Source organism: Apostichopus japonicus, chromosome 17 (genome assembly GCF_037975245.1).
Source record: "Apostichopus japonicus isolate 1M-3 chromosome 17, ASM3797524v1, whole genome shotgun sequence".
In the NCBI taxonomy this organism is placed as follows: Eukaryota; Metazoa; Echinodermata; class Holothuroidea; order Aspidochirotida; family Stichopodidae; genus Apostichopus; species Apostichopus japonicus.
Window position 1 is genome coordinate 34,424,009 of NC_092577.1, and position 20,893 is coordinate 34,444,901.

Here is a 20,893-nt window from a genome sequence, read left to right on the forward strand (position 1 = left end):
GTAGTGACGGAACAGCATTAATACAAGGTCATCGATTTTTAGGAACGGTGTATTAACCAAACGATCTGTTCACCTCCTGTATCGGTGATGAAATTGACTTTGTCATTCTGTTTCAGCATTCTGTGCACCTCGTAACATGGGCTGATGTTGTTGATTTGTACTTCCTGTCATGGGGACTTTCAATTGGACACAAAGATATACAAATCATTCCGTTTGTGGATAAGATCAGTACGGTTTCATGATAAAAGCTATCAGTGTGCCGGAGTTAAATGTCCAAGACAAACTGGTGGTTGTGTGTTGTTTTGTTTGATTGTTAACCTATTTGTTTTTTGTTTTTTTTGGCCAAATTGAAATGAGAAATTTCAAATGTTGGGAACTATGTTTTGCCAGCAAACTGATAATTAGAAAATTAAGTTCACGAGTTTTTCTTTGATTAATTTGGTTTGGATTTCATCAGACATAATTCTGGTATTTACAGCAATAGTAGGAGCTCACCAAATGTTCAACTAACGAGTGATATCGTATCTCTGGTCTTGCCGTGATTCTGGGTTACTGTTCATATCTGAAACCCAAACAAGAATTATTTAGATCTTTTCCACGAATGTAGTAGCAGCTTATATTCAGAAGAATTGTATTTATTACAGCTGTCCTGTGGATGTGCTCTGTGTTATTTCTGTATTAAAGCACTCTTGTGTTGAACATTGATGGATTATTTAATTATCGAAAAACGGTGTCAAACGAAGCGAACGACATCCCTCTGACTGAGATATGCTAGTGATTTCATTTCTCAACAGCCCTCAGGTAATTATTAATTCATAAATGAATGCAAACGCAGTGGTTTTGTTTACAAATAGCTGCTGTAAAGTTCTGTTATTTTCTCTAGCTGTTTGACGACTGATCAGTATATTTGCATAGCATCTTGTTAATGTATATGTGTTACCAGATCAAGTTATTGCCTGACACACAATAAAGTAGCATTTTGCTTATAGTAAATTTGCAATCGATCAGTAAATATATACAACTTTTTCTAAGGTTGTTTTTCTGTTTCAAAATACTCATACCTCTTCTCACTGTAGAAGGAAAATTTCTTTGATATTTTAAGACAAAAAACACCCCAGAGAATTGAAACATTTCTGTTATACTTTTTGCATAAAATCAATACTAACCCTGTCCTGGGCGACTTCCTTTTTTGCCAAAGGTAAATGAAACAATGGATCACTCACTATCCTATCTTTAGAGAGACGATTGGCAAACTAGGGGGAGCTACCCCAAGGTGGGGCGCAGAAAAGTTTCTGTTGGTTCGCGGGACATTCCATTATCATCGTTGTCCAAGCTAGATTACACGTTGCATCATTTCCGAGGTCCCGGGATCTGGTGGGCCGTGACTCAGATCATGGGTCGTGGACATAAATGTTTAGGAACCGCTCTCCTAGAGTGCTAATCAAGTGAATGTATTAGTATTATCGTTTTGCAAGTTTGTGTTGATTACTAGTATCTGGTAGTTCGGTAAAAACTGTTAGGTTCCGAAGCACGTCAATTCGATCACTTTCAGTACCGATTGGTTACCTTTTCTTAAATTTTTTTTCTTCCTTCAGGGTGACAGCGGACCCCTGTACTATGGCTCAGACATGGACGAAACTGACGGCACAGTCGAAAACGACACCCAGAAGACCAAACTCTTGATGGACCATTATATGAAAAAGATCGAAAAGACAAAGGAACTGATGAAAGCTGAACAGAAAGTCAAGGATGGTTCGTTTATTTTTTCTTTTATTATTTTAACGAGTCAGTGATTGACCAGTGCCTGCAACCCTGATGTCAATGGTCCATGTCCCATTCTAGCAATAGGTTTCTTTTTAAATCCCGGTGGAGGCCGGGAGTTTTCTTTCACTGTTCTGGATTTTTCAGCTCATTGTCCTTCGAATACAAACTTGGTGAAGACATCTAAGATTATATACTGGTTGCACATATTTGTATTCTGTTCTGTGTGCAAAGCCTATCATCTACCCCAAAAAATGATTTATTCTTGATGGAAATTAAATACAAAACAGATCACCTTCACTTCCCAAGTAGATTAAGTGGGTTTGCTGCTGGATGAAAAGTTGGGAACTTGTTCTTTGAGTTTATAATTCCCTTAACTTCACCAAGACGTGTATTCATAATTTGATATTGGAACAGGCGATCAGGAAATGTGCGCGTATTTGGCACAACCATCGTTGAAACGAGTCATAGTTTTATTGCTTATTTGAATTGTTCCTTGCAAAATACAAGATGTTTGAGTAACTAAATATATTTCTTGCTTCATCTTCATATTTGCTTTTTTTCATAGGTTTTGTTCTTTGTTTTTGTTTTTTCGATACATATGAGCTACGTATTGTAACTGGTGTCAAATTTCATGCATGTCCTGACTATAAGGAAGTAATCAGGCTTAAATTACAGGAAATGTTTGGATGTTGATCTTGATGTGGGACTTTCTCTGAATCGTAAACCATACTGTAGATCATTAGTGTCAATGGGAATCAATCCATTTAACAATACAGATTGAGTGTTTATTACCCATTCCCTCTGTATGATCATGGACACTTTCTTGGACAAGATATCACATGGGTAGTAGAGCTTTAACTCAAAAGTTTGGACTGTTTGTTCAATTCTTATTTTACTATTACATGCACAATTGTGAGATTAAAGTTTTAAAAGATTTCATCTGCCATGGTCATGTAGATCCGGTTAAACATGCCATGTTTGTATTCACCTGTCATGGTCACATTAACCTGTACATGCCGGATTTGTATTCACACGCCATGGTCTGTGTACAGTAGTTCACTCGTTCACATGTTCACATGCCACGTGTATTCCAAGGATAACATGCCCTGTGGTCATTCACCTACCTTGCCTCAGGTACATGCCGGATTTGTATTCACACGCCATGGTCTGTGTACAGTAGTTTACTCGTTCACATGTTCACATGCCATGTGTATTCCAAGGGTAACATGCCCCTTGGTCATTCACCTACTGTACCTTGCTTCAGGTTAAACGTGACATCATCATTTTCACCTGCCACGTATGTGGTGGCCTGTCTTGGTTATATGCATACATGTTCGATATGCACCATGTTCACATGCCATGCTGGCATGGTAATGTTACTCGCCGTGGTTACACTCACAAACCATGCTTCATGTGAAACATGCCGTTGTCATCATTTTCATGTGCCATGCTGGCATGCGATGGTCATACTCACAAACCAAGCTTCAGGTTTAATACATGCCTTGGTCATATTAATTTTACCATCATGGTAGTTTCATAGTGACATGTTTACATGTCACTCATATTCACATGCCATGCTTCAGGTGTCACGCCTCGGTCATGTTCACTTGCCATCATGGTATTATGACATGGGCAGAGTAAGATACCATGGTCACATTCACAAGCTCATTTCCTACAGTATGCTTTTAAGCAAAATATGAATGGGGTTGGTGTAGTGTAAGGGTGAGGAGGAGTTCCTCCCTAGGTCCTTGCGGGGATACATTGTGTGCCACTGTTTAAACCTGTACACAACTACACAGTTTATGAGATGGAAAAAGTAATTATAATAGATATATAGATAAGTCTACATTGTTTCGCTCTGTTATGTTGTTCTTTTTATTTTCTCCTCAGATAATGTGGCTGAATACCTCAACATCGCAGGCCACGCCGACAAGCAGCAGATCGCCAGGATCAAGAATGTCTTTGAGAAGAAGAACCAGAAGTCCAATCAGACAATCGCCCATTTACAGAAAAAACTAGAGACCAATCAGAAACAGGTTCAGGATCTGATGTATCATGGCGTCCAGGGCCATAAGAGACCAAAGGAGGTCCTACAAGGGGTGCAACAGGGGCTTAGGTAAGCAGGGGTTAGAGATCTACTTGGGATGGAGAATTATTGCCGCATGGAGGTTTAGAGGCTGGTGGTGTCTATTCATCAAATTTACACATCTCTCTTACATTTCACATATACGATAATCTTGTATCCAATGATAAACTGATAATCTTGATGGAGCAAGGAACATAACTTTTTGAATCTTCCCTTTAATTCCTGCAGAGGAGTCAAGGAAAACATCAAAGAAGGCATCAGTGGTTTTTCTGGGTAAGTTTACCAGCAAAGACAGTAAAATCATCAATCTTTATTTTTGGTTTCTTTAATTTCTTTTTAATGAGGCAACAATTTTTTTTTTTAAATCTATACAGCTAAAATAAAGAATAATAAAGTGCTTATAATTACTTGTATGTAAGTCACTCTTCAGTCAAATTAAATTATTTCAAAATATCCATTTTGAATATATGAAAATTGCATGTGGCATACAAAACTTATTGTTTTTCCAAATTGTCCCAGCAAAAATCCCATTCAACTTTCTTCAAAGTCAGAGCGGTCTCTCAGTGGAGAAAAACTTTGTTTATATTGTTAAGAATAGAGAGCTAGACCTGATTTCAGTGGAACAGCATGAAGAAGTCACTGTTTTTTGCTAACATTGCTAGTGTCGAAATGCAGGCGGGTTTAATGGTCAGTTTATCATAGAGGGCTGTCCTTGCAAGCTTTCACAAAACTAGATGAAAAAGCAGAAATAGTTGCTGAAGTCATCGCAAATAAAGAAAAATTTCTTTTCAAAGTTTTTTGCAGCTCATCTGCCGCTGTGGTCATTTGCAATTTTTGTTTTGTTTTGCACATGTATGTATATCAAGACCTTGTAGCGTCACATGCTTAGTTTCCATGGCTACCATTCCAAAAACATCTGTAATATTTACGGTATTTCACATTAAAAGAAGACTTACCGAAAACAAACCCAACAACAACAACAAATAAACGAACAGAGGAAAATTGCTTTTTACGGAGAAAGTGTCGTTCAGAAATCAACGGTTGGTTCAGTTTGTCTGAAACATCTTTAGCAATGTTTTTTTGAGATATGAAAAACAATGATTGTTCAAATTTCTTAGCCAGCAGTTTTGAGGGGTTTATGAAGCTCACTTCTCCTGACAGGTTGAGAAAGTTATGACGATTCTGTGCATCGAAAGAGGATGTACAGTTTGGCATCATATTAAAGTTGTGGCCATCTTGCTATGCTATATTTAAAAAATTTCCCTGGAAGATTGTTAAGATTTCTTTGAAGTTCTGTGTTTGGTCAGTTTGGTTAATGATTTTATATCATCACTTCACTTGACCATTCTAGTGAAATCCAGACCAATTTATTTCCATATTCTTTATTTTGGGATACCATTGCCTGTAGCTTCATTATGTGTAGTATATTCCATTATTCACATAGTTTCATAGGGGGGGGGGTGGTAGTGGAAAAGTGACTTGCATAAGTTTTAATGAAATAGAGCCAGCAGAAACTTTCCCAAAGAACATAACATGTTCTCAGAAAAGTCTTATGTTTTTAAGAAAAACATCCCAATATTGTCCAAACCCTTGATTTCCAAAATTAAAGATGTTGTGAAGTTTTGTAAATGCATTTCTAGATTATTTTTTACAAATTAAAGAAAATGTTAATATCAAAAACTGCCACTCTTTGAGTGATTCTCTCTGTTGAGAGGGCACTGATATTGTCAAGTTTAGCCTACATTATTCTGCTGGTAACCTGAAGCTTTACATCTTGTAAGATTCCATGCAATGATGTATATATGTATGTCTAGTTAAAGCAATAGATAACTGACTTTGATCCCAGTTTTGAAACCAAGTGAAAACCTTCGACACTAAATGCACTTCTGTATAGGCGAGAGATACTTACCATTTAGTTCTCAGGTGAATTTTAGACGTTTTATTCCGTAATAATATCTGCTTGAGTTGGCCAACTCTCGCACAGATTCATCACCACCATGGATGGGGTTTTTCTAAATGTTTAAGTTCTCCCTCACGTTATTTTGACCCTCCACGCTTTTCTTTTTCTGTTCTTTTATTTTCATTCCTACCTATCTTTTTAGTCTCATAAAACATGCCACGCCAAGTCCTGTACCCTCATTGAAACGAACCTCCAACTCGGATCGTAAAATGTAAGGAATCCTCGGAAGCACATCCGTGCATCCTCTCTTCTCTTCATGTATATCTTCTTTAGCCCGGGCATTTTGCTGCATCTCCACTTTTTTTTTGTCTCTCTTCTTTTATTATTACTTCTTTCTTACTCTATTATTTCAGGCATTCCTTCCCATATCCTTTCTGCTTATAGATTTTTTATTTCTCATTTTAGCAACATTTTTCAGCTTCTTTTGTACCCGGTGGGGGTATTTTTTTTATTATTCATTCTGTCATTCTGTTCTTACATTATGTTAGCAGCTTGGCTTTTGATTCTGCAGTTACTAGCTGGTTTGGTCTTATTAACAACTTGTCCAGCACCAATGCTCATGTATGTGGCCCCTAATGTGGACATCCTAAATGTGGACATGCTAATGTCTAACACACCTAGTTGTGTAGACAAATACAACTTTTGTGTGGACATGCCCCTCTGGTAGTTTTCAGATCATACTTTGGAATATATTGTACCAATCTCTTTTGGTATGTCTTATATGTGGGGTGACAAACATAATCATTCTTCTCCATAAAATTTACAATTCATAAAAGAAATCCCTTATCTGATTTTCTCATCAATTGACAGTTATTGAACAAATAAATGGATATGGATTCTATACTCAACAGTTCCAAACATCGTGTGTTCTGGCAATGGGCAAATAAATTTTATAATGCTGGTACAGTCCTAAACATTTCATCGACCGGACACTTCACTTTTTTCGCAATCATCTTATATATGAGACACAAAATTTGAAAAATTTAAAGTTTTAGTTTTTCATAATTTTGAGGCAAGACCTAGACTATTCAAGTTAATGAGCAACATTGTTAAGTTATTTGAGTATTGATTGAATTGCATCAATTTTTATTTCTCAAATACCAACTCAAAAATCTCAAATTTGTTGCAGTTTGCCTGTACCATACTAGTTCCTATTCAAGGAAATATTAAGGACCTAAAAAACTTAATTTTCTCCAAATTAATCCTCTTAATTTCAAATCTGTTCGTTACCATTTGTACCACTCAATAAACAGCTTTATATTAGTACTATCACTATCACCAGTACAACACAGAGTTCATCATTCTAGTATCCTTCAAAAGTCCATTCTCTTTCCTATGGAATGTATGATCTTCATGTATATGCTAAGGTATTGTCGAAAGTGTATAATACTAACTTTTCATTTATAAAGCCAATCTTGTGTGTAATTCCAAGAAAGAAAGTCAGTCATTATTAATTCATAGTGAACCAATTGCTTTACAAAATACTTTTGGTTCATCAAGAGATTAGATGGGTGCAAAATATAATTTGATGTATTGAGCAGTCTTTGATTTGAACATTGAGGCAGTCAGATGTCATCAATCCAGCACATGCACATCACCACGGAAACTGTTGGTAGATTGTTGCATTACATATTTATCAAGACTTTCAAGTTACCTGGAGGAAGACTGCTTTAATACTAAGCAATACTACCAGCTACACTTTATCCAATGACACTTTGACACTTTAGCCTATGACACCACATAGCAAAGTTAGTTAGTTATTGGCCTAGCCTTTTTTTGCATAAGGCTTACATCACTACATAACAGATATACCTACAATATAGCCCTAGCCCATAGCCTACTTTGTATAAGGCCTACATCACTACATGACTGATGTACCTATAGGCCTTGCCTACTTTGCATTATAAGGCCTACAACACTACATAACAGATGTACCTGTAGGCCTAGCCTAATTTGCATTCAAAGTACATAACTCCATAACGGATGTACCAATAGGCCTAGCCTACATTTGCTTGTAAGAAATCAGATAGTTTTTGAAAATAAATGGATATGGCAACAACTTACACATCTTCAGTAAGATAAGAAATATCACATAGCGACAGAACGTCTCATTGAACTGTTTTTAATTTGAGTGTATCTTGTTCACAAGTGGATATGTATTTGAGTCTGGTAATAAAAACACAACCGGATGCTTGGAAATAACAAGAAGTTTCAAAGTACGTTTGTTCCAGTCAGGAAAGTGTGGAATGACTGTATTTTAAAAAAACAGTTCAACACAAAAACGAGAGACTTTCAAGTTGAAAAGTGGCCTACTTCATTTTGGAAGTATGAAAACAAGATGGCTGCCATATCGTTTCAGTTTTCCTAATTGTTGTCAGTATCACAGTTTCCAGTTTTCCTATAATCACAAAACACTCATAATGTCTGAGATAATCTAACGTTTAGTGACTTTGGGAAAATTTTGCACATGGAGATTTTTGGAGATGTTTTTGGAGAAAGTGGGCGTAAGGGAAGAGAGAAGAGATTGTAAGCAGAAAGAGATTTAGATGTCCTTAAGTCCAGGTCATATTCCCAGTATTTATTTTTCTTCAGTCTCTCTATATCAATATCAGTGCTAAAAAACTCTGCTTTTGCATGCAAAGTTAACCTCCTGCAGCAATGTTGCCATGGTTGCATGCAAACATACTGCTGTAATGTTGCCATGGTGTTAATGCTTTTAAATCAGATTGCAGATTTAATGAAAAATTCATAATGTGCTTTGTGCTGCATCATTACTTTTTTATCTTTTTAAAACTAGTCTTGTCATTGGTATTTTATATGCCCTTTAACTTCTAACAAAGCAGCTTGATTCTTTCATTTTTACTGCACCATGAAAGGCAGTTTTTTTCGAAATGGAAGTTTTCCCTTCGTTTTCTTCCCTTGTGCAAATTTTGCACCCAATGACAAGTGCTATTTTTTTTAGAATGATAGCAAAGTTGAAAGTAAACCACTTTTGACATTAAAAATTAAAGTGGTCAAATTCAGGTTGTGGGTTTTGTAGCACATTTTCCTTAGATGAAAGGATGCTCAAGAAACTTGCATCACAATGATTTTGTCTAAATTTGATTCACTCGTGTGTCAGCCTGTAGTTTTGAGATTACATACTAACAGGAAAGTAGTTTTGGAAGCATCAGGCACATTTGTTTTTTCATGCTAGCTATATCAGCTGAATCTTATTTATCCTTCCACCTAATTATTAATTTATTTTCAGTGATATAATCTTAAGATTTGCTTTGTCAATTCTAGCTGCTCATAAAGAGAATCCTTCCTTAGAAGAAGCTTTTTTACACCAGTAACCTCAAATCCTGTGCTGTACCAAGTGACCTCTGGTTGAGGTTAAGTCCCTATAAAGTATTACTTTGGAGAGGGGGATGGTGGGGTTGGGGGGGGAGGAGAAAGGGGTGAAGGGGAAAATACACCAGTAGTTCATACCCAATTTAATTCAATACAATTAATACAAATTAAGATGATTTCAATAGAAGTTTGGCTTCTCCACATTCTCAAACTTCTCCTTTATTGAGACTACCTTCGCTTCTCCGTCCTTTGTCCCATTGCTACATATGGTATACAAGCAAAGCACATTGCAAGGCAAACTTTTCATGTTTCAAGTTTATGTTCAAAGGAACAGAATCAGCTTTGTAGGTTGTCCTGCGGACAAATAGTTGTTTACATCCAAGTCACATCAAAGTTTACACAAGGTTACACAAGTTTACATCAAAGATTGCATAATTGTAGCTACAAAAAACACCAAAAAATTAAATGATGAATTGGTTTCACTCTCCACCACTTTGAAGAAACTGAAATAAAAAATATATAGTGGTATAGGGCTATGACCCACCCGAAAGGGGAATTTTAAGAGCTGCCCAAAGCTGGTGTTATATTCACCAAACCTACACATCCCTCCTACAGTGTACATTCTGATGTTGTATTCAACAAACTTACACATCTCTCCTAAGGTGTAGGAACTGGTGTTCTATTCACCAAACCTACACATCTCTCCTACCATATTGCTGTTCTATTCACCAACCCAAACATCTCTCCTACCATGTACATATTGCTGTTCTATTCACCAAACCTACACATCTCTCCTACCGTATACATATTGCTGTTCTATTCACCAAACCTACACATCCCTCCTACAGTGTACATATTGGCCTTTTTTTGTGTTATTTTACATCTTTTTTTAGGACAACAAAATTTGCTGATGGAACAACCAAAAATGTAAGAAAAGTTGTTCCAGGGACAACCAAAAAAAAATCCTAAAAAGTTTGTGCTGCATTAAAATACCATCCAAAAATGGCATTTACCAGTATTAAAAGGCCAATTCCTCTGATTACATATCAGTGAACACTGAAATTAACCAGCTTACCACTGTCATACTCTATCATGATGTTATAGGTGATGGTTGTTGGCCTTGCATCTCCTCTGTGACATTAATACGGTTCCCTATGTTATCCATACCCCCTCATATATCCATCCGCTGTGGAGATATATGCCACAAACCCCAACGTTAGAAAACCAACTAACTAGATTTATCGATAGAACCAACCCCCCCCCCCCCCCCTCTGCTTCTGAACCCTAACTAACCTAACCTATTAATCTTTTTTCTTCATTAGTGGAGTCGCAGATAAAATCGGTGAAGGTTTGTCAGGTTTGCAGGAGTTTACACACACAGCTGCAAGGTGAGGGCGCTATTTATGCTTTCAACCAGATGGCATGGTGTGGTTGTCTTTAACATGGTCTGTTCACCCGGGATGAACAGACGGTGAATGGACTATTCTTTTCCGTTTCGGGAACTTTCTCTTTTCTTTGCCTCCTTAGCAGTAGATTATTTATGTTCTTCTTTTAGTTTTGTTTTGTTTTAATTTTAGTTTAACCTGCCTGTTTTCCCCATTTCCTTTACTTTTCTCTAGCCGTTTAGGGTATGCCAGAAAGTCTATAGATAGGTAACACCTTGACTTTTTGAATTTTTGCTATTGTTGATATTCCCTGGTTTGTTGTGACTCTTTCTATCTGCTTTCTTTTCTGCCCATTTACCTCCCCCTCCTACACCCCCCCCCCACCCTCCTTCCAACCTTGACAAAAATGCTTTTGTAGTTAAATGTCAACACTTTATTAACAGGGTTGCTTCTCTTCATTTTTCTGTCTTCTCTGATCCCTGTTTTTTTCCTTTTATTTAATCTGAATCCGCCATGGAAATAAATATAAGGCTAAAAATGCCAAAATGGATCGCAAATGGTCAAAGCCATTTTATACAGCTTTGCTACTCCCACCCTTGGTTGGAACATGTTTCATTCCTACGCTATTCTAACCCCTGCCCCCCCCACCCCCACTCCGCCAAAAAAAACCAGAAAAATAATGTAATGTTATTTGACCCTGATAAGATGACCAAGGAAGATCTGAGTGATAGATGATTTATGAACCTATTTTGGAATATCTTCAAAAGATAATAACAAATAAATATTTGGTAATAGAAAGCTGGTAGTGATATAATTTTCTGATGCAGTTGTTTACTTTAGAGAGAAAACTTGCAGCATTTGTAGTATATGATTAATCCCTTCTTTAGTTATCACATGGTTAATTTGCATATGAAAGGAACTTTCCATTCCTGCTCGGTGGCATTCACTTACTCCCCCCTCCCTCTCTCTCTCACTTTTCTTCTCCAACACACACATGTTTTGCCTTTTGGCACCAAAGCTGTCTGCAACAAGCAATCAATGTCTTCTTGTTGTATTGTGGTGTTTGTCTTCAAATATTTCTTTCAAAATCTGACAAATAGATTGGGAAAGGGAAAGCTTGTATCACTGCCAATGGATATTAATCATTTTTACTCTGCCATTGTCAACAGCACAGGAAGAAAATATTTAATTTACTTCAGAAATAATATAACAAACCACACCAATATAAATACACAATGCAGTGTAGTAACTCTTGAAGATGGGGGGGGGGGGATGTGTTTTCAAAAATTGATTTGTTACATCCATTCTTAAAGTCACACTGTAAGTCAAACAAACAAGTTTAAATATTCTTGATAATAAATGGTAAAGTTTGACTGTTGCTTGGAAGTGGCTTGTCATTTACAGCCATGCACGAGTCAAGAATACAAACATTCCTTGCTACGGGAGGTTGTTGCCAGAATCTGCATATTTTTGTATGCTTGTGCCTTTTTCTGTCTGTATGCATGTGTTTTTGCTGAAGAAGCTACTGATATAACAGAAAGTTACACAACAAAGTAGTGACAGTCTACAATTAATTTCACTTCTAAAAAGTTTCAAAAATTTGGATTTATCTCTTTTAACCATTTCAGCAGTAGTTTTGCTGGATTTGTGCAAAATTTGGAAGGATGCTTTAAAAGTCTCTTTTTTTTTGGCTATTTTCTGACCTATTGTGCATGATGTGCAAAAAAAAATGGCTTTTAAAATCTAATCCATTTTTTTCCAATTTCCAATTTATTCATATGGAAATTTTACCTATTTTTGTAACATTAATGAAAACATTGAATCAGATCAGAACCCCCAGCAAGTGCGGGAATTAAAAACATGCAAAACAGAACGAAAACCTAATCATTCTGTTTCTCTTTAATTCTTGCTTTTATGGTTTGGTTTACTTATCTTTTCTTTTCTGTCCTCTTTCTTAATTAATTTTTTTTTGTCCTATTTCTTAATTTTTTTTGCATGTTAATATTCCTTTTGCTTTTTGTTCTTTTTCTCGTCTATTTTATTTTGAAGAAAAATTTCAAAGACAAGATTTAATCCTCCAGAGAATAAGTATGCACACAAAGCCGTTTTTAAAAAAAATGTTTTTCATATTTTATTCAATGGTCATGGAAATTTTACCCTCATATTTTGCTCTAAACTTGCAAAATCGCCATCCTTTATTTCACTACCATCTATGATTCTATGCCTTCAGTAACATTCAATTGTGGTACTGCAAAACCTCAAAGGGTATAAAGGTATCTAAAATATGGAAAATTGACTGGGAAATTTCAGAAATTATTGGAAGTTATTGAATGGTATTCAATTGCCTTACTGCCATATCTAAATAATGGAAAATTCAGAAATTATGGATAAGAGCAAAGAAAGTTATGTTTAGAACGGGATTAGAACCTGTGAGCTCTGAGTGTCCATTGTCCAGTCTCCATTGTCCAGATATTAAAAGTTGCGAGCTTTGGTAGATAACTTGAATTTAATGCAAGTATACTATGTTTAAAGATTCTTAACAACAGTGACACTGGACTACACAAGGCCCAATGGAGTATATATTTTGATATGTGTACCTGCTTCACAGATACAAGCATTCTTTTTGGTTGATGAGGGTTTTATTATTTTATTTACTAGTCGATGGCTGTTCATAAATAGATGGAGACCGGCATAAGTTTTGATATTCTCATTTGTCAAAATATTCCAAAACAGTTTTTATATGTTTTGAGGTATATCATGGAATTTTGGTATAATCTACCATTTACATCATTGTAGATTTTATTTTAGACATGTTATTTTCTTTTCATAATGCAAATTTTTCATACGTGTAATCAATATGTGTGCAACTCTTGGTGTATTTAATTCTTAGTCCATGCTGAGGGTAAACTAAATTTCATCCATGCAACTCACAAATATATGGATATATCTTTGCTTACATATGGATATAAGCATCGCAGCCCACTTGCCCTTGCAGAATTTGACATTACTTTGAAATCATTGGACATTTGATACATGATGAGCCATGAACATTATAACTGCATTTTGAATTGAAATTTCAAAAGTTTCTGAGAAACACACTTGTGATCTGAATGCAGTATACTGTATAAGTACTGTCCTAATGAAAGACTTTGCATAACACCCAAAATGCGTGGTGAGAATGTTTTATTTCTTAATCAAAGGAATGATACTTTATCAAATTTTATAAGTGCCCATGGAAAAGTAACAAATGAAAAATGTAATATATATTTATCAAAATTTAGTAAACATTTCATTTTATACATAAAAAACAAAAGACAAAAAAATAAAAAGAAGCATTGTAAAAGATCTTGCCAAGTCTGTTAGAATCACATCTAGTTTGTAGTTTTGTGTACAAACCATTGTAGAAATTCAAAGTACGATTCAACTCTATTTTTTGGGGGGGACAAAAAGTTATAAAAAGTTGAAGGTTTTACTGTCTTGTTCAAGGCCATGACCCTCTCACACTACTTTACAACTAAACCCTGGTCACTGGTGACTTGTCACACCCACACACCAAAGTGTACATAATTCAATCAATCTCTCCTGGGGCACCACAGTGCATCACAACCATGTGTCCCCCGGGGGACTTCCCATAGGGTGCAGCCACAAACCGGCGCATGCAACTATACTTACAAGTTACCTCGCAAGACCACATTGGTACACCTGGGTGAAGAAAGGCAATGGAGATAAAGTGCCTTGCTCAAGGACACAACGCAATGATCTGGCCAGGACTTGAACCTGTAATCCTTAGATCACAAGACCACTTCCTTAACCACTTGACCACAAGTCACCGCCCTGAGTCAATAAACTTACTGGAAAAGAGTTATATAACCTTTACCTTTTAACTGACTCACTACATCTAAAAATGATAGGGAGTTGAGTTAATATACTTCAGCCAATTATTGCTAGGAAAGGAAGGACTCATGTTTTGTGTTTTAATTTTATAACTTTCATCAAATGGCTCGCTTCATAACATGACTCGCTGCAATTAATGGAGTCGCTCGCTATAAACCAAACATTCGCTAACAAGTTGTTGACAGTGACTGAAATGTAAAGCTTTCTCACTTGCTGACTTTGTCTGTCTTGGTCAAAGTGAGATCGGACAAGGGTTGTGAAATCAGATGAAAGTGAAAAATTCAAGAGGAGAAGCTGCCAAATTTATTCCTTTAAAACAAAATAAACCAATAAGAGACAAGTATACTCAGTGACTTGTGAAGTCGAGCAATTCTTCATCCAGTGGTGGCATTTTCCATTTATATTATAGTAGTATAGTCTCGCAGTTCACCATCATCTGTTTCTATCTGCTGCCACCATTTATTTAACAAAGTGCTCATTAATTACATGCTGGTGTGATGGTTGATAACGTTTTGAATTTAGTCTATGGGTAAATTTGTTCTTAAAACTTGTTTGCAAAAAATATAACCACATTTGAAGATTGGACACAAGTTTGGAAGATCAGAGGAACTCGTGACTAGAAAATGAATATTGAAAGTTAAACCCCATCAGAATGGTGGGGTGGAATGGTTAATTTGATCATATGCTGACATCTTGTTATTTCTGTACAGTGCCTTTATGTTTAGCATGAGAATATTGTTAACAAGAGCTGGCATGCAAAGGTACACTGAACAACAACGAACGCTAAAGTGATGGTTTGTTTCTAACAGAAATGTTCGGCATAGAATGTACTAGCCAGGGAATCATTTAGTGTTGAAATTTTGGTGTCTACAGCTTGTTGGAAGTTAGTTTGACTTATTCTTATAAAATAATTTTAGTTCCTGTCTACAAACCATTATAGACATCTTGTATAGCAATGATTTGCCAATTTTGCTTAGTGTTTTGAGATGAAAAACTATATTAAATTTTTCCTTGTTATCATCAAAAGTGTGGATCCTTGCCACTTTTTTTCTGAACGGTTTACAAATTGACTGAATTTGTTTGATTTTTGATGGTTTTCTTGGTCTCTCCTTTTCATTTCTCAGTGCGGTAGTATCGAAGCCAAAGGAAATAGCCAAGAGTTTCAAGAATAAATTTGGAAGTGCTGACAATATTGACACAATGGGTGAGTGTAGGTTCCTAAAGGTATGCTGTATTGGCCCCAAATATGCTAGATATTCAAATATGGTCACTTTTCGTCAAAAATTTTTGAACTGTTTTTATTACAACCTTTGAGGAAATTGTCCTCACTTAGACATTCAGTAATCTTGTGTGTGTTCCTTAAAAATGTCTGAGAACAATTTGGAGAGTAAAGACCTCCAGGAAAATATGTTTGGAAAACTTCTAGCAATTATGCTATAACTTGGGGCCTATACTGACTACCTTTAATTCCATCTACTAACATGGGTTAATGTCGGTAACTTTATCAATGTGGCACCCACGTGTAGCTACAGCCACCTTATGTAGCCTTATAAACATGGTAACAGTTGGTAGCTGTTTCTATGTAGCTTCCATGTGTAGCTACAGCATACTTTTATAGCCTGCTAATGCTGTTGGTAGCTGTATCAATGTCCTACCACTGTAGCCACAGTCTCCTCATACAACCTATAGGCCTAGCCACTTTGGGTAGCAATATAAACAAATTAAATACGTCAGACAGTTTTTCTTTTCTTTTCTACAGCATGCTATGGTTACCATGGTGAACATCTATGTATCTACCACTGTCAAGAGTTTATTAATCTAGCATAAGATACTTGATTTCCACTAATTAGTTTTAACTTCCATTGGGAGGGTGTATCGTGTTTGCTACTAGTGTGTAATGGTCTTGTATGGAACCATTGAAAAATTCAATACTTCCCATACCTTATTTGGCTTTCTCACCAGTATCTAGGGGAGAATATTAAAAACTATCCTCTGGTGTTTTCTGCCTGTGTATTGTGTATGGGTCATTCCATATCAAATCACCAAATTTTGGAGTATGTTGTAATGATTGAAAAATTCCCAAATTTATTGTGTGATTGGAACACCATGAAATAAGCATATTCTGAAAATTTCAGTTGCATTGCTTCACAATCGGCCGATTTATCACACTTTGAAATTCCGCAATTTGTCGCCACCATGGCATTTTGGCATTTTCTTGACTTTTTTTTTTTCATGTTTGGTGGGGATCCATTTGGATAAGAACAATGAAAAAAACAAGAACAATGAACAATGAAAAAAATTTAGAAATTTTTGGAGAGGGTGCAGCAATAGCCATCCGTGATTTGACACGGAATGACCCATATAGCTAATCTACACTAATTGGCCTCCAGTATCTAGTCAAAGATGATATTATATTAAGTTTAGATTTGAGTTTAATTGTTGTTTTCTTCCTGAAAATGTGAACCATTAGAAAGGAAAGTACTTTCTCGCTCTCTCTGCAGGTGTTGATGGTGATCCTGAAGCAGCAAAGTCTAAAAGTAATTGGTTTGCACCGCCACCTGACAGATCAATGTAAGTAAACTGAACTGGGCTATTATCTTCACATCATTTTTCATTCTTTTTTAACTTTTTGGGGAATATTTTTGGTCTGTCCATGGGAAAAGACATGGAGAGTATTTTTATGGAAACTTTGTAGCAAGTTGCTCCAAGCATGCTGAAGTTTGGGACCAGGCCTGACAAGAGGGATGGGGAGGGGGGGGGGGGGTGGTTCAGAGGGGGCTTCAACCCAGGGCCCAAGGTCAATTAGGGGGCTTGGTACAATTTTAGAGGGGCTTGTTTAAACTTGTGTTCTCATTTGTGTAGTGTGTTCTCATAGTGTTTGCTCATAGTGTGTTCTCATTTACATAATACACTTAAGGAAACACAGAGAAAGCAAAATGGGTGGGGGTGGGGGGTGGGGATAGGGACTAGTGACATAATTGTCCCCAGGACTCGACCTGACCCTCCGATGCCTCTGTTTGGGACCAATACCTTTGACCTCTGAAGAGACTCAAGAAAGTAAGCAATAAATTGCAATCACTTATAATTGTTTAAACAGACCTACCTCAGGCGGTAGCGAAGAAGAGTCGGCTAGTGCTACCTCGGGATCGTTAGCTAACGGCATGATGTCACACTCCAGGGAAGACCTGAACAACCAGCCGTTTGAACATCCTCTAGCCAGCACCGTCAACCACCTCCAGGAACAGGTCAGGACGATGATGGAGAACCAGGTCAGGTTGGAGAAGTCGGTGGAAGATCTCCAAGTAAGATCAAGATTATAAATGCATGTATGTATGTATGTATTTTGGATCCTCCTGCGAGCAGGAACTCACGAAGAAACCTCATTGGCTTATCAAAGCCGCAAGCTGACCGAAGTCAGTCTCTTAGATTCATGTTGTAACGTCCATGATTATGAATTGTCAACAACTCTGTAACTGAATGACATACATTAATCTTGGAGTGACTCGAACTGGGGACCTTATGATTGGAAGGCACCGGCGTTAACCACTGAGCTAACACTCAAAATCAATATTTTGAAGGATTTCCACCTCCAAGAACAGCTTTTACCAAATTCTTGTATCATGTTAGTTTTGTTTTTTTATTTTGTTTTGACATTGACCAAAAATGTTTTAAAAAAATTTGCATCCGATTTAATTTGGGGTTTGCATCAGAATGTCAGTACACCAAATTCATGGGTATTGGTCTAATCTCACTTGCTCTTTGCCAAGTTGAAACTTGAAAACTGTCCTATCTACTGTTTAAAAAATAGAATTATGAAAGATGAGGAGGAGAGAGGTGAAACACATTCATTTGTCAATGTGCATATATGACGTCATACCTTTTAACCTTCAAGAGAACTTTTCAGAACAAAATGTGGCGAATTAAACTATCACCATCAGAAAACGTCACTACATGTCGAATACAGTATTAAGCAATTTCACCAGAACGCATAGATTGAGGTCGTCATCTTTGCCAAGTCCGGCATAAATTTGAGTTGAGTTTTAAAGAGTGATTAGAACAAAGTTTCTATCCGAGTATGTAGTATGAGTCCTGTGCTCTATAAATTAAGCAATCTATACCTTAATTGTGGTGATAGAGGGAGCAGGGGGGCGAAGGGGGGGGGGTATTAGGGGTGACTTGAATAGGATGATAGTTCAAAAGGTAAATGAATGTATCTTCCCTTCTGATAGATGTCACCCAGAGAGCAGCAGGAACTAAAGACAACAACTCCAACCACCCACTTTGGTCTATCCCAAACCCCAACACCACCACCTTTCACCCCAACACCCCCCACCTTTCACTCCAACACCCACCTTTCTCCCCAACACCCCCACCTTTCTCCCCAACACCCCCACCTTTCTCCCCAACACCCCCACCTTTCTCCCCAACACCCCCACCTTTCACCCCAACACCCCCATCATTCACCTCAGCACCCCCACCTCTCACCCCAACACCCCCACCTTTCACCCCAACACCTCCACCAATCCCTTTCTTGTTTTATTGGAACCTGCCAGCTTGTCATCACTTTGATACATTTTATCCCCTGTAATTCTTTTCTTAATCCTTTGAAGATTGCATCGCATTTTGTTTTCCCTGTCCAAGTCACAACATTATTTCCAAGTTATCTTTCACTATGTTCCTTTCATCATTACATCAATCTTGTTTGTTTTTCTTCTTTGTATTCATCAGACTCAACTCCAACAGCAATATCAGTATTTAGTTCATCTCTTACAAGAGGAGAGGTACAAGTCAGGGAGGTTGCAGGAACAGCTGACCGACCTCACCGACCTTCATCAGCATGCCATCAATAACGTCCAACAGGAGGTAGCAGCCGTAGAGGAACGGCTAGACTACAGAGGAGAGGAGAGGTTGCGAGATTTACAAGAACATCTAGAAAATAATGTAGCTAGGGTAAGTCAAGAGGTCGGCAGGGGTTACCGTTTTCCTGCTTTGTAAGTTGGGTGTTGATGGGAGAAAAACTTAATTTAAATGTAGATTGTTATTTATGAGGACTGCTTACAAAACAGGAGGGGATGACGGAGGGAAGAGGGGCATTAAAAGAAAGATGGTACTGTTAAAATTCATGCTGACTGCTTGAAAGCAAGATTGGGGAAGGGAGGGGAGGGGAGCAAGGTATAGGGAAGAAGAGGGAGGGGATGGGAGGAGGAGATAATAGGGGGGGGAGCAAAACAGAAATTCGATTTAAAAAGAGAAGATTAATTCATAGATCAGTATTACATTTTAATTGATGGAGTAAAATGCAAAGGGTGGGATGCCTAATTCTTAAGAAGCAGGAAGTAAGGTAAAAAGCAGCAATTGAGGTAGAAAGCAGGAATCAGGGTTCCATGCAGCTTTAGGAATCCTGTTAAGAAGCATGTACAGCAAGAAACATCTTCTGTATTAAAATGACAAATTTGTGAAAACAATTGATGTGTAAACGGATAGATAAATTGAATTGGTGATGGAATTGGATTCAACAATGTGGTGGCTGCAGATTATGCATATCTGTACGATCACATTTGAAAGTACCATGCTGAATGGGTGTAGGGTTAGAAGTTAAATAGTCAGTTAATAATAACTGACTATTTTTCTGGACATTTCTAGCATATTTTGTGCCATATCTGTTAATGTCTAAGTCTAAGCTGGTGATTAATGGGGGTCAGTACAAAGAAATAGTCGGACTCAAAGTAAAATGCGATTGTGTTCTTTAGATGCTCTTGCTTCTCGTTTTTCTCAGGTTTCCAAATTAGAGGCTGGTCAGCAGGACCAACAGGTGTTAGCGTTAGAGGACTACAGTAACGCCAGTCCCAGGGTCCTACTCACAAAACTTGCCAACGTGGTGATCGCCATCCTGGCCGTCATACTTGTCTTTGTCTCTACGATAAGTAACACATTAGGGCCATTCCTTTCAACCAGGTGAGTACCAGTTATTAAAGCCACACCAGAGAGAGTGCTGGGGTAAGGGGGGGGGGGGGGGGGTAGGGGGGTTGGATGGGATGGTATGGGAGGAAACCTGTCAGTCCTAAACCTGATGACCAGTGTCTTAATCAAGGTGGATACACATTCCCTCTTTTGATGATAGCTGTGGGAGGGGGTGGGGCAGGGGGTGCGGGAAGGGGCGTGAATATCGATCGACACTGTCAAGGAGGCCGTGGATCACCCTGTCGTGCTCCAAATCCTTAGATGTGTTTGGAGGTATCACTATTTTTCGATATAAAATCGGGTTTTGTTTTTTCCCCCCCAGAGATTAAAGCTAGGTGACAAAGCAAAGGAAAGTGCTTATCAAACTGGACAAAAGTTGTAACACAAATCCAAAACTGTTAGTCCACAGAATTGTCGTGGTATAAAAATTCACATACTCTGTGTAATTGTGGGTGGCAAAACCAACTTATTCCGTTGGTGTTTTTGACATGTTTAGTACTTCACAACTTC

The 20,893-nt window shown here is 37.5% G+C and overlaps 1 protein-coding gene across 17 annotated transcripts in view; it reads left to right on the top strand.

The window, feature by feature from the left end:
- The window catches only part of LOC139984082 (transmembrane and coiled-coil domains protein 2-like), an 84,276-nt gene that overhangs the window by 56,390 nt on the left and 6,993 nt on the right, over positions 1–20,893 (top strand). For 7 of the 17 annotated variants that reach the window (XM_071997771.1, XM_071997774.1, XM_071997778.1 and 4 more), the window contains 11 exons: positions 1,596–1,752; positions 3,655–3,880; positions 4,079–4,123; positions 5,953–6,021; positions 10,466–10,531; positions 12,578–12,616; positions 15,547–15,626; positions 16,924–16,993; positions 17,520–17,724; positions 19,151–19,372; positions 20,199–20,377. In XM_071997771.1, the coding sequence (XP_071853872.1) occupies positions 1,596–1,752; positions 3,655–3,880; positions 4,079–4,123; positions 5,953–6,021; positions 10,466–10,531; positions 12,578–12,616; positions 15,547–15,626; positions 16,924–16,993; positions 17,520–17,724; positions 19,151–19,372; positions 20,199–20,377 (1,358 nt within the window). Of the gene's footprint in view, positions 1–1,595; positions 1,753–3,654; positions 3,881–4,078; positions 4,124–5,952; positions 6,022–10,465; positions 10,532–10,762; positions 10,796–12,577; positions 12,617–15,546; positions 15,627–16,923; positions 16,994–17,519; positions 17,725–19,150; positions 19,373–20,198; positions 20,378–20,893 lie in introns of all 17 variants that reach the window. The other 10 variants (XM_071997772.1, XM_071997777.1, XM_071997775.1 and 7 more) reach the window with 10 other exon arrangements.